Raw genomic sequence first — 16923 nt, forward strand, 5'->3', positions numbered from 1 at the left:
TTCACTGGTTTGCTTCAACAAATTTGGTCAATTTTCTTTATAATATGCATTGTCAATTTTTTTTTGTATTAAACTTCATTTAATGAATTCTTCATTGAATGAAACTAATGTTTTATTCTATTCATTCTATTTTCTATTCATATTCTAGACTATTAAATAAAAAAATTTCACAAAATTTAACAATTATTAATTTTTGCTGTTCTATATCTAATCATCATTTCTGCCAATTGCAAATTTTTTTTAATTGTTTTACATTACTGTAAAAATTGCTTTTGTATCTTTAGTTTTGGATAGCAACCTTTTGAATAAGTTTATTTAAAATTATGTTAAAATAATCTTTTCATATCCATTAATCCCAGGTCCCGTAGTGGACATATCATTAATACACAATTCCTAGTAGATCACTGATGTTAAGCACAACTGGGAGCGTTCAATGAAAGGTTTGGTGACCATTTTGATCTACCTGCAAAGAGACTAAAGGTGTGCATTATCGATCCTCGTTAAACCGCTCTACAGTGAAGTGCTCTACTTTGCGTGCAGCTCTCCATGCTATAAAAGCAGGGAAGCTATTCCCTCTGCAGAGGATCAAAATTACGATTGCATGTCTTCGGATCATTGTCAGGGATGCTTCCCAGATCTTTAATAGCCGATCCATGCAGCTCTATTAAAGTAGTACATTAATACCAGAATAGTTATTTTAGAACGTTGTGAATTAGTAAAAAGTTTAATTCTCATGAAATATGATGCTAATTTAATTTTATCTCTTAAATGTAATTTAGTGTGCAAATACTCTGTTTTGAACTTTATTCTAATTGTTTTTTTTTTTTAAACCACTTCAGGTTTTCAGATCCAGTTTATTTTATCAAGAATGGCTCTGAAGAAACTCCATTTCCTTTACTACTGTTATCTGAGGATAAGATGTTTCTTCTTCTGTATGATGTTGAGCAAGACAAGTTAGTTAATGAAGTGAGAAATTGTCCATTGCGTATCATGTATTAATAATGCATAATAACTATTATACATATTTTTAAATACTTATGTATAATAAATTTTAATTATAAGAAAACGTTAAAAATTTTAACTTCTAACTTATAATAAAACAATGTTAAAAATAAAAAAAATATTGCTATGTTCTTTTCTAAAGACTATCACTTTTAGTATTTTTTCTCCTCTTCTGAATTTAGTGATAATGTTCATTTAATTTAAAGTTATGAATATTGTGCAAGAGAAAAAAATTTCAGATAAGATATAACTTTCTTCAAGTGCAGTGTTTTTATAAATTTATTTAGACAAATAATATGACAGTGGTAATTAAGATCTATTAATAAAAAATTCTGAATGATATTAAAATAATTTCCTTTGAATAAAATTATTTAATGGATCAATTAGTCATATATTCTTTAGCACTGGTGAGCCATGATGAGCTTTAGTATTTGGATAATGCAGATTCAATCTCATCATTCTGATATTGTCTAACCATATGATTGACTTATTTTGAAGGTTTTTACCACTATAACTGCATACTTAGAGAAGAAAGAAAGGTTTTTAAATAAAAGATAACTTGAAATTTTTTAAAACTTTAATTCCTAAAATTATAATTTTAACGATTGTAATTTTTACTTAATTTTTTTATGAAATTATTTTTTTGTCGTATTTATATGGAGATTTAAACAAATTTAATTCTTTGCTTACACTTGGTACAACTGATGGACCAGAATAGCAGGTGGTATCATGCTTAGCATTGTAAGCAAAAGGTTTAGGCTTTGCTTAAAACAATAAAATTTTTCTTTAAAAATTTTTTTTAAAGTGTAATTGTAAGTAGCATGTTTAAAAAATTGTCCAAAGTGATTTTTTTAAATGTTGAGCACTCGTTTCAAAAGATTCATTGACACTCAGCGTCTAATATTTTATTGTTCTTTTGTTTTATCATTTGTTGGTATATTTATGTTTTATTGGTGTGATAATATGTTTTCTACCAAAACGTTTAGGTATTTTTAAAATTTAATATTTGATTCTTGGTTTAATTTAATGTTTGGAAGAAACATTTTCTTTTCTTGTTGACAGTTACTTTATGTTGTATAAACATTATTTTTCATTCTAATGATTCATATATATTAATTACTTATTCTTGTAGCTGATGATTTATCCGAGTAGCGAAACTGTTGAGACATTGTCGTCTTTAAATAATTGGGTGAATATGCACATGGATATAGAAGTTTTAAAGTTAGGCTTAAGCAACAGGCAACTATACACAGTTGAATTCTTCCTCAAAACACTTTATGAAGGTATTAATAGATAGCTTTGTGCACTGATTTCTGTACTATGCATAGAAAATGCTCATTATTCTCTTCTTAAATTTTTTATTATTTATACTTATCATATATTGTTTTTTTTTACTTATTTATTTATTTTTTAAATTTGCAGGTTTTTGTCAGTTGTGTAATTCATCAAAATCTTTACAATGGTTAAAAAAGATGGATCAAGAATGCCTTTTATGGACTAAAATTCTTGATCTAGTATTAGAAAATGTTTATAAAAATCTTGATGATAGTCATTCATGTCAATATGCTGAACAACTTTTACAAGTAAGAAATGATTTTTTTTTACGATGTATAAAAATACTCTTTTAATTTTATTTTACATGAAGCTACATTTTTTATGTTAACATTAATTTTTATAGATATCTCAATTTAAATTAACATGGAGACATCTAAAATTCTAACTATACAGTTAATTGTGCATCTGTTAAAAGGGGCTATAAAAAACTATTACCTTGTCACTGATATTGCTTAGTTACGCTACTGGCCACACAAATTGCTTATACAATCTATTTTGTTTTAGATTTTGAACTATCCAAATATAAATTTGAAAGAGTTCCCTGCAATTCTATGCTTTTTAAATCCGATTAGCAGTTGATGATGTTGCTGTATTTTTAGAAGGAATTATATAAGTAAAGAACTACTGGAAAAAAATTTGCTCAAGTCAATGTCTTCAAAGCACAAATTCGGAATATTTCTAGATATTGAATTCATGAAGACCTTGCTTGGAGAGGGTTACAAACTGTTTTTAGTTCTCAGCAAACTGTTTTTAGTTCTCAGATCTTTATGTTTAGAAGAAAAAAGGAATTCATTAGTTAAATTTTCAATTAAAAATTGATTTTGAAGTTCTAAATGTAGAAAAGATATCTTGAATGGATTGAAGTTAGTTAATAAGTTATTTTAAACTAAGTTATTTTAAATGGTTTGAAAATGATCATTTTGACTTCCTTTATCTTTTAATAAAATATCACATAATTTTGATTATTCGCTGACAAATACAATATTTTATATAGTTGGTAAAAATAAATAATTAACTTTGCATACAAAAGTTAAATATTTTATTTTTTTAAAAAATGCTATGTATTTTTAAATGTAATAACTTATTATGTGTCATTGTTTTTTAGGTCATAATAGGAATGGTAACACAGATATTGGCAGAAGTTGAAGATAAAGTTCAAATTGATGAACATGTCACATTAAATGTTAAAGAAGCATTTTTGAAGACATTTTCTGAACTACTCTTGAAAATGCGGAAGCTGTTACGTGAATTCAATTCAAATAGTGATGATACATCTGAATTGGAAGAATCTTCAGTGATACATCATACTTATGATGAGCAAATTCAACTACAGTGGAAACAGTGGGAGAAGTTGGATCTTAAGGTAATTATAGTTGCATAAACTGTAGTAGTTTTATATTGTTGGTTGTAATTTAGATGTTTTAGTGTAATTGAAAGTCATTATATATATTTTTTTTTATATTTAATTAAAATTATTAACTTTCAAATGATTTTGTAAATGATGTTTGAAATATATAGAAAATATCAGTTGTAGTTGCAAGGCTGGTAGCGTTCTTTTTTGCAATGAGATAGAGTCAAAAACTTGTAATTATGTTGTGTAGTTGCTCTGATATATTAGCTGTTAGATGATAAATCTATTAGATAGGGGCATAAACTTATAAAAATGTAGTATGGTTGTCTTAGTAATATAAACTTTTCTACATTAAAAGTTATTTATTTTATGTATATTAAGCTTGATACACCTATCTTATTTGTTTTCAGCAGATAAAATTAAAAACTACTCTAGGAAATCTCCATTTTTGGTTAATAAGCCAAATTACTGTTCAAAGAAACAATATTAATCATAATTTTAGTCTAGCTAGGTGTATGAATCTGCAATAGTGTAGTTGCACTAGTTTGTAGGATCTTAGATAATATGAATTTTTCTGCTTTATGTTTTTGATGATTTATTATTGTACTTGCTGTATTATTATCCATTCATTTTACTTGTTTTCAACGGGTAAAATGAAAAATTACAATCTAGTCATTATTTGAAAGAAGCAATCATAATGATTAGTGTAGTGTAGTTAAAATTGTTATAGGGTAGTGCAATTGCAGTCTTGTTAATATGGATTTCTTTCATACATTAAAAGTTTTTTGGTTTATTATTGTAATTGCTATATCTATCTTATTTGCTTCCTAGAGATAAAATTAAAAACTATTACTGAAAGTCACATATTTTGCTCAATAAGCTGAATAACTATTAAATTCAATAAACAAAATTGTAATCATAACTAAAGTATTCAAGAACTTTTTAAAAAAATCATTATTTCAAAGATATGGATTGTTTTGACATTGTTTGAAAAAGACATAGTATGAAGGAATTTGGACTTTTGGTATCAGCTAAAGTTTATATGCATTAAAAAATATTACGAACACATTATTTTGAGGGAAATTACTTAGAAAAGTATCAGTTTGGTCATATTTAAACAATGCATAAATTTTAACTTCCTGAAATTTGAAAAGACTTTCTCAGATTTAAAAAGTAATCGTGGTTCATATGCATAGCCCATAATTGCGTTCATATGTACACTGTTTCTGATTTAATATTGTAATTTTTATTTTTAATTCAGAAAATTATACTGTATTTTTTCCTATAGGAAGTTATTCAGGATTCCATTCTAAGAGGAATGATCCCAATGGCACAATCGTATTTCTCTTGTTGCTGTAAGGAAAACTGCAGTTTCTCTTATGTGGAATTTGAAAATGTTGCTAAAGAGTTAGTTCTAGATTATTTGCGCCAAGGGAAGCTTGATGAAACCATTGTGATTTTGGTTAACATGGTAACGTCTATTTCAAACTTTTATTAAGAATAATCTGGCAAACATCCCTTTTTTATGTGATAGGATTAATTTTAACTGATTTAAATGATATTTTACAAAAGTTAGTGTTGCAGAAATCTGGTTTAAATTTGAGAGCTTTAAAAAATGTGGGCAATTAAATATTTTTGATGGGGCAATGTAATGTGCTGTTGTTTAAGGAAAATATGGAAAACTTGTGATGTACCTTGAAAATGCAATGGAAAAACAATATGATGTAAAGACGACTTGTTTGGAAAAAATGTGACTTACTACTACAATTTGATACACATCACTCAACCATGGTCAAGCGCCTAACCCCATTTTCGAGTTCTATCTTTTAACGGTCATGATTGGTATGCCTTGTAATTTTGACCCTGGTCTGTGAACAGTGTCTGAACTGGTATCCCACTCTCCAAACTTCCACAACCAATGAGAGGGCTTTCAACCACAACAGATTTAATTTGCACATTGCTGCGTATGCATGCCTGTTATTTTATTAGCTGTCTGGATCGAACGGACTTTCTGTAGCTCTACGAACAGTGGTGTAAGCGACGCTTTAAGAGTATTACATTTAGATAAACCATTTGAATGCTTTAATAAAATATTGTAAATGTTGCACATTTTATCTAACAACTAACTTTAATAACAATGTTCAGACTGCAATATGAAATACGAGGCATTATCGAGAGAAGGTTGACAGACACATTCATTGTGGAGATAAAAGGCATCACAAGGATGAAAATTTATCTTCGAACATAAGGTCGCAAACACATTGAGTAGCTGAAAATTGTGTAAAAAAACATACTTATAGCATGAATTCCCCTTGCTTTGGCAGACATCAAAAGCCCACCTGACATTTTCGAGCATGTCCACAAAAAATTTTTACATCAGCATAGACAGTTCAATAATATCAGCTGGTGCTACTTTCAACAATTCTTTTAATAAAATAAACTTTTTATAGTTAACAAGTTTTTAGTACCTTTCGTAGTTGTTTTCAAACATTATTTTGAAACCTGCATTGGTTTTTTGCAATTCTTATCCTTCCATAGTAGTTTGCAATCACTTACTTTATGGTAAGTTTTCTTTTTTTTGATGCTTTTTATCACCCCTCTGAATTTGTAAATCAAACTTCGGAACATTTTGTATACAATAATGTTGACCTGAAAATTTAAATTTTCAGATAGAAGTAGGTGGCCTGCAGACTTTAATAACTTAATACCCACTTTTTTCCAAAACCTAACAAGTCAATGACTGATATTGTTAATAAAAAAATTTTAAAAAAAAATCAAAAAAGCTTTTTAAAAAAATCCAAAAAAAGAAATCTAAAATAGAAAAAAAAAATCAAGAATAGAAATAATCTACTGTTATAAAAAGTTAATTCTGCAATAAAAATGATATAAATATGGGACAAAATTTAGTTGATCATACTGACTTAAAATAACTTTATTTAAAAATATTTGGGGAGACAAATTATCATTCATTATAACTTTCAAAACGTGAATTGTTTAAGAACTCTCCTTCTCCATGAATTGCTTCGCCACAAATTGATGGAATCTGAAGGATCAAAATTTTGACTGGAGACATTGGGCATTTCAATGAAAATTCTGTTTTTCGAATTGATTAATTTCCATCATTAAATGATCTTTTAAAGAAAATGGGAGAAAGGTATCAGTTGCTTATTTAATTTAAATTGTCACTTCCTATGTTAAATTGCCATGTGGTGAATGGTTATTTCCATGTCTACAATAATGAAAGCAAAGAAGTTCCATAAAAGTGTATGTACCTGGTGTGAAGGATCGTTCTGTCTTCTAATTCCAAGTCAAGGCAACTTTATAGTGATCTGAATAAGTAATTAGCTGTAAATTGCTGCCATCATGCTCTTCAGTTAGAAATATTGCACACAACAAAACTCATGTGTATTTTTTTTTGTTACATTGTCTATCAAACAAAACTTGTAATAAGTAAATAATAATAAATAAAAACATACGATTTTCATATTTTAACTATTTGTATTTTTTTCCCCAACAGTTGAAGTGATGAACTAGTTAAACTAAGATCAGATCAATTTAGTGGGTATCTATTGTATCTTAATAATTATTTTCTAATTAATTATATATTTTGTTTTTGTTTCTGTTATAGGGGGCAAATATCAATCAGCGTCTGCTAGACATATTCAAGGCAACATCTGAAAAAGATGTTAGGGCTTTACTTGTTACGGAGCTAATGAGTAGAAATTTACTGACAGATCAAGATTTAGAATCGCTGAGATTTGTTTCTCTTTTGGAAAAGCTTTATTCATGCTCTTCCTTTGAACATGCTCGCATTTTATTAGAAGAAAAAAGGTAAAGAAGAGGTTGCGTCCTATATTTTTTAATCTTATTATGATATAAAACAATTAAAAATCTTTAAAACTTCTATATATATTTACATTTATTTATTTAACCTAACTTTTGTGAGCACTTTGTATTCACAACTTTGTAATCAAAACACTTTGTATTTACAAAAGTTTTCTTGTCTAAATGGGATCTTAACCTGTATTTATCAATTATTTTTGATCAGTATTTAGTAAAGTATTAAATGATTTAAGAAGAAAAAAAATTGAATGAAATTTTCTTTGGGTGATTTAGTTTTTTACTTCTGTAAAACAGTATTTCACTCAAAATAGTTCCAGAGATTTGGAGAAATACTCCAAATGGGAAAGCAATAATAACTATAACAGTGTTGAATTTTAAAAAAGTAAGCTAAGTAGCTTGAAATACAATAAATTCATTATTAAAGAGTATAAACAATAAAAAAATAGATTGGAAAAACTTTTTTTAAGTGCATTTTTCGAACATTGGCCTTTGGCAGAGGCATTTTTTACTGACGGTGCTTAATATTGCTTCATCTGTGTTTAAGTACATATCTTCAATCAGAACAAGTCAGTCAAGCATGTGTTCCTGGCACTTTTAAAAAAATAGTTTCTGGTTTTCTCGATTTTGTTGGCTTGTCAAATTTCACTTTTTTATTTGATTTTTTACTTGAGCTTACACTTTTTCGTTTTCTATTTGTTTTAATTTAGAATTTGATTTTCCAAAGTTGTTTTCATTTATATTTTCTGCATCGACTAAAACCCCTGGTTAATCAGGCTTTAGCTTACAAATATCTAGGTTTTCCAAATCTAAATCAGAAAATGTTTCTAAGAAGGCTATTTTTTGTTGTATTGTTATACATCTCTTAGACATGGTTCTCTCTTAGACATGAAATGTGACAAATAAAAAAAAAAGATCACACTTTTCTTTAAATAACTCAGCACAAGTTAATGGGTGAAGTGAAATAAGTTACAGGAATCAGAAAGGAGAAACTATCAATAGCAAGAATCTATTCAATACCATTGTTAGGTAGGCATTGAAAAACCCCTTTGATAATAAGTTTTAACTCTATCATTATCAAATAACACAAAAAAGTATAGCAGCCTCCTGAAAGTCTTCATTTTGACAAAAAGAACTTCTTTTCAATTGGTAGGATTTCAACAAAAGAGAAAAACACTGAGTATGAAAAAGTGCATATCTTGCATAACTTTCTAAGCATTTTGTCACTATCGATTTGTTATCAGCCACCTGCAAATTAATGTCAAAAGAAGTTAAAATTGAACACATTCATTCCCTTATTCCATTCAAACCTTTGGAGCATTCACACATGGCATTTTTGGAATATTAACATGTAAACAGCTTAGAGCTTCTAAGAAGCTATGCTTTTGAACATTCTTCCGACCTAAATATTGGGACCTGATCATTCGACTTTATTATTGAAATGACTTGATTTTACTATTTTTCATTTAATTCTTTACATGTGTAAACAAAATATGTACCATAATTATAATTTTTTTTATATTAGTAGTGTTTTTTAAAATTTTAGTGCACTTATTAAAGACATGATTTGTGCTGTACCAGAAAATAATGAACGATTATTAGTTGGTGACTTTAAGAACTTTATTCAAGATAATAGCGAAACTGGTGCTTATTGTCGCTTAGTTATAGATTGGCTTAAAGTTTGGGATAATGAAATTAAAGGCAGAATCTTAGCTCCTTTGTATTTAACAAATTCAAGCAATTTGGAATCGATCCTTAAAACAGGTTTGTTGTTAATTATATATTATTTATTTTCAATGACTTATATTCATTCTATATATTATTCATACAGTAAACTCTCTTTTAGCTAATTTCTTATTCTAAAACATAATTTATTAAAATTATATTTGAATGTTTTAAGATTATTAAGAAAAAGTTTCAAAAATGTTTTAAACTGAGTGTCAAACTGTCCTTCGAGTGTCTAATTAAAGCACTCATGCAATCAATGAAATATATATAATTTTCTATTAAATAAATAATCTCAAGAAACTGAAGTGATAAGATATTACTTGATTAAAAAGCTTCATTTGCTTAAATATACAGATTGAAAATTACTGTTGCCATGTTTCTAGTGCTCAAAAATGGGTGCCAGTTTTCTAGTCTTTCCAGACGTAAAAGAGTAGAATTTATTTATATTTTTACTATACTTTTAATATTTTTGGTGTGCTATATCGCTTTTGTTCTTAAAATTGCGGAGTCTAAACCTCCACGTTCTCCTTGGTTGACAACTGGCTGTTGCAGAAGTACTTTACTTTTATTGCATCATTAAAAAATAACAATTAGTACAGATCTAACAGAAAATGTTTTCAATGCTGTTATTTATTTTTATTGCAACTTCATTATTAATGAATAAATTATTTTTATTTAATTCTTGTGAAGCTTTATGATAGGATTAAGTTATTTTATATGAATTTTATTTCACAACTCGCTAATTTGACGTGTGTATAGGTTAAGAGGTTTTTGATATTTTAAAAGGATTTTGTGACAAACTTTCCTGTTTTCCTCACTACAGCGCCTCTGGCGGTGAACTAAGATAGTCTGCTAGGAACCGCCGTAAAATAGGGACGTTTAATTCGAGCCCTTAATTCCCTCTTCCAAATTCTTGTATTTCCTTTTTATTCTTGTTTTATTTTATGTGTGTTTTGTCTTTTTAATAAATATTTAGAGTTAATTTCTGGCCTTTCATTATTTATGTGAATTGGTAAAAATACAAATAAACCCAGACCTCCTTTACAATTTGCAAATTTTTGAAAATTTATTAAAATTTTACATTTGAAAATGCAGTAGAGTGCCAATTATCCAGACCGATCAGATCAAACCCGATCCGGATAATTGGACAATTTTAAAAAACAACTATGAGAATGTTATAAGTAACTTCCATTCATAATTTTTCCTAAGGATGGACAATTGTAGTAGTGCCTGTTATAGCTTATTACAATTTTAACACGTTTAAAAATTTTAATTTTTTAAAATTTTTTTAGAAACCCGCTCTCTTTTAAAAACTACTTGTCACCCATATGGTCTTGTCTACTACTTGTCACCTGAGGTTCAAGGTCACAAAGTCACCTAGAAAAAAGCCCTTTTTTTACTCCTTTCAGATACTCTAAAAATAAATGAACTATTTAGCGATTTTTTCTCTGAAAAAGGTGGCAAAAACGCGGGATCCAGATAGTTGTATAATCCTGTAAATCGGCATTTGTATACTTGGCGCTTTATTGTAATTACCGATAATATTTTATTTTAAAATATAAAGTATTGAATTATAATATTTTTAGTTTCATTAAAAAAAAATCCTCTATAAAAATAAATTTAAATAACATATATAAGCATTGTTACTAATTGGAACTAATATTTTCTTAAATTATATTTGAAAAAAACTGTTTCTATAAATAATTTCGAAATATTTTTAAATAATTTATTTTTTAGTAACATTTATTAAGCATAAAAAAATAAAAAACATTAACTGTATAAAACAATATCTTTTTTTATTTTTTACTCCAAAGTGAAGTTCTAATACTCTCCTGTCATAATTTCTTTTTCTACATGCATTATAATTGGACCTAATGACTCTTGAATTATTTCTAGTTAAAAAATATGATTTATAGTTAATATACCATTTTTAATGTTGTAGATGGCTTTTGGGAAGCTGATAAAATGTCCATATGGTTTTATTTACTTGAGAATGGCAATCTTCCTTATCTCATGAATTGGATAGACATTTGGTTAGGTATCCATCCTCAAAGTACTGATAGTTTTTCTCTCTTTGATAAATGGCCGTTGACAAAAGATATGATCGATGCTATTCCTGTCAAAGCTACAAAACACGTGTCAGAAACACTTTTAAATATTTTAGCGAGGTATGTTTATGAGTTGATTGTTCTTTGTTGTTGGTTAGATAATTTACTTTAAATTCAAATTGAAATTAGTTTCACATAGTTTTTTTCTCACATACTCTATGAAACGCTCCGAACCTGAACTCTTAGAATTTGATGAAAGTTTTACAGGTATTAGGACAACCGATAGAAAATCCATAGTCTGAAAAGTAGTTGCTCAACAGTAGTGGTGAAGCCTTGAAAAATTAATAAATTTTTAATGCCAAATGCCTGATGGAAATCTACAGAAAAACACCGATTTTCCAAACCAAGTAATCCAAATTTTCATTGAGTGATTTTAAATTTTTTGGAGGATGACTTTGCAAACAAAACTGTTTGAAATCAAATTTAAACATACATTCTGCGTTAATAATGCCTTTTCTATTGTTTACATGAAGTTAAGGCTGTAATTTTTTTTGTTTTGTTTTATACTAAAAAGTTATCTTTATATTTTTTAATTTATTTGTGCATCCTTTCCCCTTTTTTTTTTCTATCAGTTAAACAAATTATTAAGATGCTATTCTTATATGTTGAAAAGTCTTGTTGGTAGAACTTGTTTATTTTTAAACACGAGTTTTTTTTATAGGCTTTCTGATAACTTTTTTATAGGCTTATTGATAACTGTATGATTTTAATAACCATAACTGGATTTTCATTATTATTTTACTCCTGTTTTAATACAATTTAGCAACTAATTTTTGGATATGGTTTATCTGTAAGTTCTTTTAACGCCTGTGAAAATGTCATTGAATTCTATGGGTTTAGCTTGGGATTGTTTCCTTGTCAGTTTCGTGCAAATAAATTTCTTGTATTGATAGTAGCCGATGATTGGATATCATAGCCATAGTTCTTAAGAGTTTTTAGAAACCTACTCTACAAACCCAATATTTTTTTAATGGATGATTACGTTCTTCTGTATTCAATTTGTAAATGATGCTTTATCTGTATAAACTGTTTTTGCCATTTGGAGGAAAATTCTTTTTCTTTTCACGTTTGGTAAAACTAATTTGTTTAACCAATATTCAACTTGTATTTGTAGCAATCTTTTTTAGGCTGCTTACCTTTCAATTTTTCTACTTTCTTACTGCTTATTTTATTGTTAGATAAAAATGTAATTTATGGAATATAATTTAAATGTGCAATTTCGAATTTTAATATTACTGTGTAAAACAAATTACATTATTATAAAAAGTAGCAGTACGATTACAAAAATCCTGTAAATAGTTATATATGTTGCTAATTATAACTTGTCTATCTATTTTCTGATTATTTTCAAATAATCATTAATGTATTTTTTATGAGATCAATTATCTATTATTGTTATTATGTATCTATTATTATTGGTTATCTATTATTGTTTACTTTTTTCATAATTTTGTTTATTTATTTTCCTAGGCATGGAATATTTTGTGAAGAAGAACAAGAAAATATCACCTTATTTCTAACACGCGTTGGAAGAGCTCAATGCAATATAAATGATTTGTCTATATTTTCTTCTGACAAAGCTACTATAACTTTCTCAGAGCTATGTCATCGCCTTGTGCATTACTTTTTGAAGCATAATTTGATTCATTTTCTCTACACTTTTATAGATGAAAATTATGGCAAGTTAGTATGCTTCTTATGTCCATGATTCAATATTGACTTTATTGATTGTTATTAACAATATTCATTGATGTCTTTTACCTTAATTATCAAGATTAATTAAATTTTCATGCACGTTTTTCAGTTTTAAAACATTTCAGGTAAAATTTGTACTTTGATGTGAAAATCTTTCTAATTTTTTTGAAAAAAATTTTGCTTGGTTATTATTTCAAATTCTTTAATTACTGAAAAAACTTGTTAAATGTTTTTTTTCTTAAGAGATTTAACTATGAATGCTGCAAAAAGTTTATTATTTATATGACATTTATTATTTTGACTATTACATGTTGAGTAAGCTCAGTATTAATAAAATTTGTTTTAAAAATAAGTATATTAAAGGAAGATATAACTTATGTACCATTTAATAATTGTAAAGCATTGACTAAATATCTTTATTATAAAATATGGACTTTAAACTCTGTTTACTTTAAGACATGAAAATTAAAAATAAATATATGAATTGCACTCTTACTTTACGCCTTTCATTTTAAATTATCACAAAGATTGAAAATATGATAATACCAGAGAGAAATATTTAGAAGGGATGATAAATAAATATTACTAGCACATACCCTCAAATAAGGAATAAATTAATAATTTATAAGTAAGTATCGTTATAATTTTTATTAATTTTATGCTGATAAAGCAAAGTATATCTGGATCTCCTTGGTCTATATAGATTATATCATGGGATTTTACGATCCAATGAGAATGCATGAATTGAAAGCCATTGCTTAAAGTTTTTTATGTATACTTAAACATCTTTCTACTTTTAATTAAAAAGTAATGTTTTGCTGCGTACAGTTTGAATCTTTTAAAATTTCTTAATTATTATAGAATTTAAAAGGATATTGTAAAGTTAGTGTCGATGATTTGTATCATTTTTTAAACAATTTTTATAAGTTCATATAGTCATAGTGTTTCAAAAATGTATTTATTTTAAACCAAAAGATTTCATCATCCACACTCCTCAGTATGTTTAAAGCGATTAAAAATTTATTGATTGCATGTATTTACTGTTTGAGATATTACTTAAAAATATTAAGTTCTGTCATGGAAATATTTGTTTTCTATTTCCTCCTGCTTTCAATATTCTGCTCACATGTATCTAATATTTTTGTTTAGATTTACTACTTGGCCTTCTTGTCCACTCTGCCTTGTTCCCGTTTTTCATTTAACTGTGGCTTTTTATAAATGGTCACAAAATCATAATGGTAATTTGTTAATTATTTTTCATACATGTGAATTATTCCCAATCAAACTTTAAATTCATTTGTTTTCTTTTTGTTAGTGTATTTTCAATGTCATTTTATAAGCGTACTAGTAAAAACCTTAATTAGTAATAACAATTTTATTTTAAATGTTGGTGAATTTTTTCTTTTTCATTAAGTTTTAAAATTGAAAAAAAAAAAACAGTTTTGTTCATATGATTGCAAATTTTTGAGTATGATTACATTTTTATATATTAAATTTTAAAGTATACATATAAAATTATATTTTTCTGTAAATTTCAAGTTTTATTACTGTTGAATGAAATTTTAGAGTGATTGGGGTGAGAAACTGGCAGACTAAGCCTAACTATCTTGTTAAAAAAATAATAATCTTGTCTTATACCATCTCCGACAGAAGGCCTTAGCCAGCTTTTGGCTGTCATACCAAGTATGATGATGATTTTTTTTATTTCAAAAATATTTGAATCTATAATATTATATTAATTTTGTAAGAGGTTTACAATATTTTTTGTAATTCAAATTATATTATTAAAACGTCACTTCTTTTTCAGTTCTAGTTCTTTCATAAAAACAAATTTTAACTTGATCAAAATGAGATTTTTACGTGTATGAGATGAGTTAGTTTTTTTTCTTACAGTATTTATTAAGATTTTCAAGTTATTTAGCTTAGATTTAAAATCAAATACATTTAGGTTGTTTTAATGCCCGATTATTATGTAGAGAAGGAATATGTAAAATTTGATAATTCTTACGATGGTAAGAGAAATTTAATTCTTTAGTTTTCATCCTGTTGATATTAGCTTCAGGTAGTTTTTTTTAGCTTTTATGATTTATAACTAATTGAGAATAACTTCTTTTCCCATAATGTATTTATTTTTGGCAATGAAAGTGATTAGAAGGCAAATAAATTAAATATATTGATGGCCACTTTACAAAATATTTTATATTTGCATATAAAAATAGTGTATAAAAAGGAAAAACTTGTTACTGGTACGTGGTCATGTGATAGTTTGTAGAGTAGTATCCTGGGTTGATATGAAATGGTAGTGAGATTTGTAGAGAAACGGAAAATTCGTTGAAGTGTTCCGTTCAACAACTCATTTCAAAAAGTTTATTGCTATAATTTTATGATCAGAATTCGAAACTAACTGTAAATAACTTCTGATGATAACTCAAAGGTTTTTGTTGGTCTTATCAGATTTGAGTGATCACAAATTTTCTGTATTATATATTTTAAAGCATTTTATTTCTGTATTATGCATCTTAACTAATTTAAAAAATGAAATTAATCTGTTCATGCGGTATTAAAATTTTTATCAAAAATGTATTGACGACAGGGAAGAATACTATTCTAATTACATGCCGCTGTAACTTAAGTTTAGTTTTATTTTAAACAATTTTCAATCATTCCCTATTTAGTGAATTTTGGAGTATAGATTGCTTTGTGCAAATAAGTTCACGATTTACAAAAATAATATTAAAACTAACTTTTCTTAATTTTGCAATTGATGTTATTTTTCAGTTATTTGATTTTTTTGATTATTTAAAGAATTAAGATATACTTATTTCAACTGTTGTATACATATTTTGTTGTTTAATATATATATAATTTTTCTTATATAGATGTTCATTTGGCTTACGAGGCTGTTTCTGAGACAGCTTCTTATTTGTTTAACTTATCCCAATCATCTCCTTCTGAACTATTGGTGAAAGTTCCATTGCCATTGGCTGTCTCAATTTTGCTTTTTAAGCCTCAATCTCTGAAGGAATCTATTGATGAAATTATGCAAAGTTCTGAAGAGACAATCGCATCTGTGAGAACAAGCTTTCAAAATTACCCTCTTCTATACAATTATTTATTCAAAACAGATGAAGAAAGATCTCAGCCTGATGTGACTGTTTATGAATTATTGAAGGTTTGTAAAAAAAAAGCATTGCAAATTAACTTTTTGTTAATTTGTTTTGTATTTTTTCCACTCAGAAAATAATTGTTTTCTTTATTTAGGATAATACTGTGTTTGATACATCTCAGTTGTTCGGATGGCAATCAGCTAACAGCTTAAAATCTGAAGGTAATTTAGGAGCAAAGTTTTGTTAGCTTTCATTTCATATTTAATATTTTATATTAATTATTATAATTTTGCTGATTTCTCTTTTGAAAATATTTTTTAATAAATGTAGAAATTGACAATTTTGGGGTTAAATTTAATAATAACTTATAGTTGATATAAAGACCTTTCTTCCTTTTAATATTGTTACAAAGTTATTTATTAAAACATATGGAATGATCTTTAAAGCATTATTTTGCAGCTAGATCTTGAAAAACATGGATCTTAAAAAACATTCACTTTGTCTCTTAAAAATATTTATAATTATTTGAATATCCCATAATAGTCTATATCCCTATATATAATATAATCCCCTATTTTCTGAAACTCATGCCCAGTTTGCGATTTATACCTTCTTGCATGTACGAAAACAGTTTATTCATACTGCTTTATTTTGTTAAGTTTTCTAAACAAGAGCGTTCTTATTCCTCCTCAGAGGTATTGTTCTAGTTTATTATAGTTCATAGTTTATTGTATAAACCAGAGTTGGCCGTTGATTA

At 26.9% G+C, this 16923-nt stretch overlaps 1 protein-coding gene across 1 annotated transcript in view; it reads left to right on the plus strand.

Annotated features, from left to right (window-relative positions):
• The window catches only part of LOC107447355 (spatacsin), a 58142-nt gene that overhangs the window by 7528 nt on the left and 33691 nt on the right, over nucleotides 1–16923 (plus strand). The window contains exons 5-16 of the mRNA XM_071182368.1: nucleotides 840–966; nucleotides 2135–2285; nucleotides 2425–2585; nucleotides 3443–3700; nucleotides 4977–5159; nucleotides 7317–7519; nucleotides 9075–9292; nucleotides 11199–11424; nucleotides 12835–13047; nucleotides 14209–14297; nucleotides 15939–16231; nucleotides 16321–16387. Coding sequence (XP_071038469.1) covers nucleotides 840–966; nucleotides 2135–2285; nucleotides 2425–2585; nucleotides 3443–3700; nucleotides 4977–5159; nucleotides 7317–7519; nucleotides 9075–9292; nucleotides 11199–11424; nucleotides 12835–13047; nucleotides 14209–14297; nucleotides 15939–16231; nucleotides 16321–16387 — 2189 coding nt within the window. The remainder of the gene's footprint in view (nucleotides 1–839; nucleotides 967–2134; nucleotides 2286–2424; nucleotides 2586–3442; nucleotides 3701–4976; nucleotides 5160–7316; nucleotides 7520–9074; nucleotides 9293–11198; nucleotides 11425–12834; nucleotides 13048–14208; nucleotides 14298–15938; nucleotides 16232–16320; nucleotides 16388–16923) is intronic.

Source organism: Parasteatoda tepidariorum, chromosome 6, assembly GCF_043381705.1.
Source record: "Parasteatoda tepidariorum isolate YZ-2023 chromosome 6, CAS_Ptep_4.0, whole genome shotgun sequence".
NCBI lineage: Eukaryota > Metazoa > Arthropoda > Arachnida > Araneae > Theridiidae > Parasteatoda > Parasteatoda tepidariorum.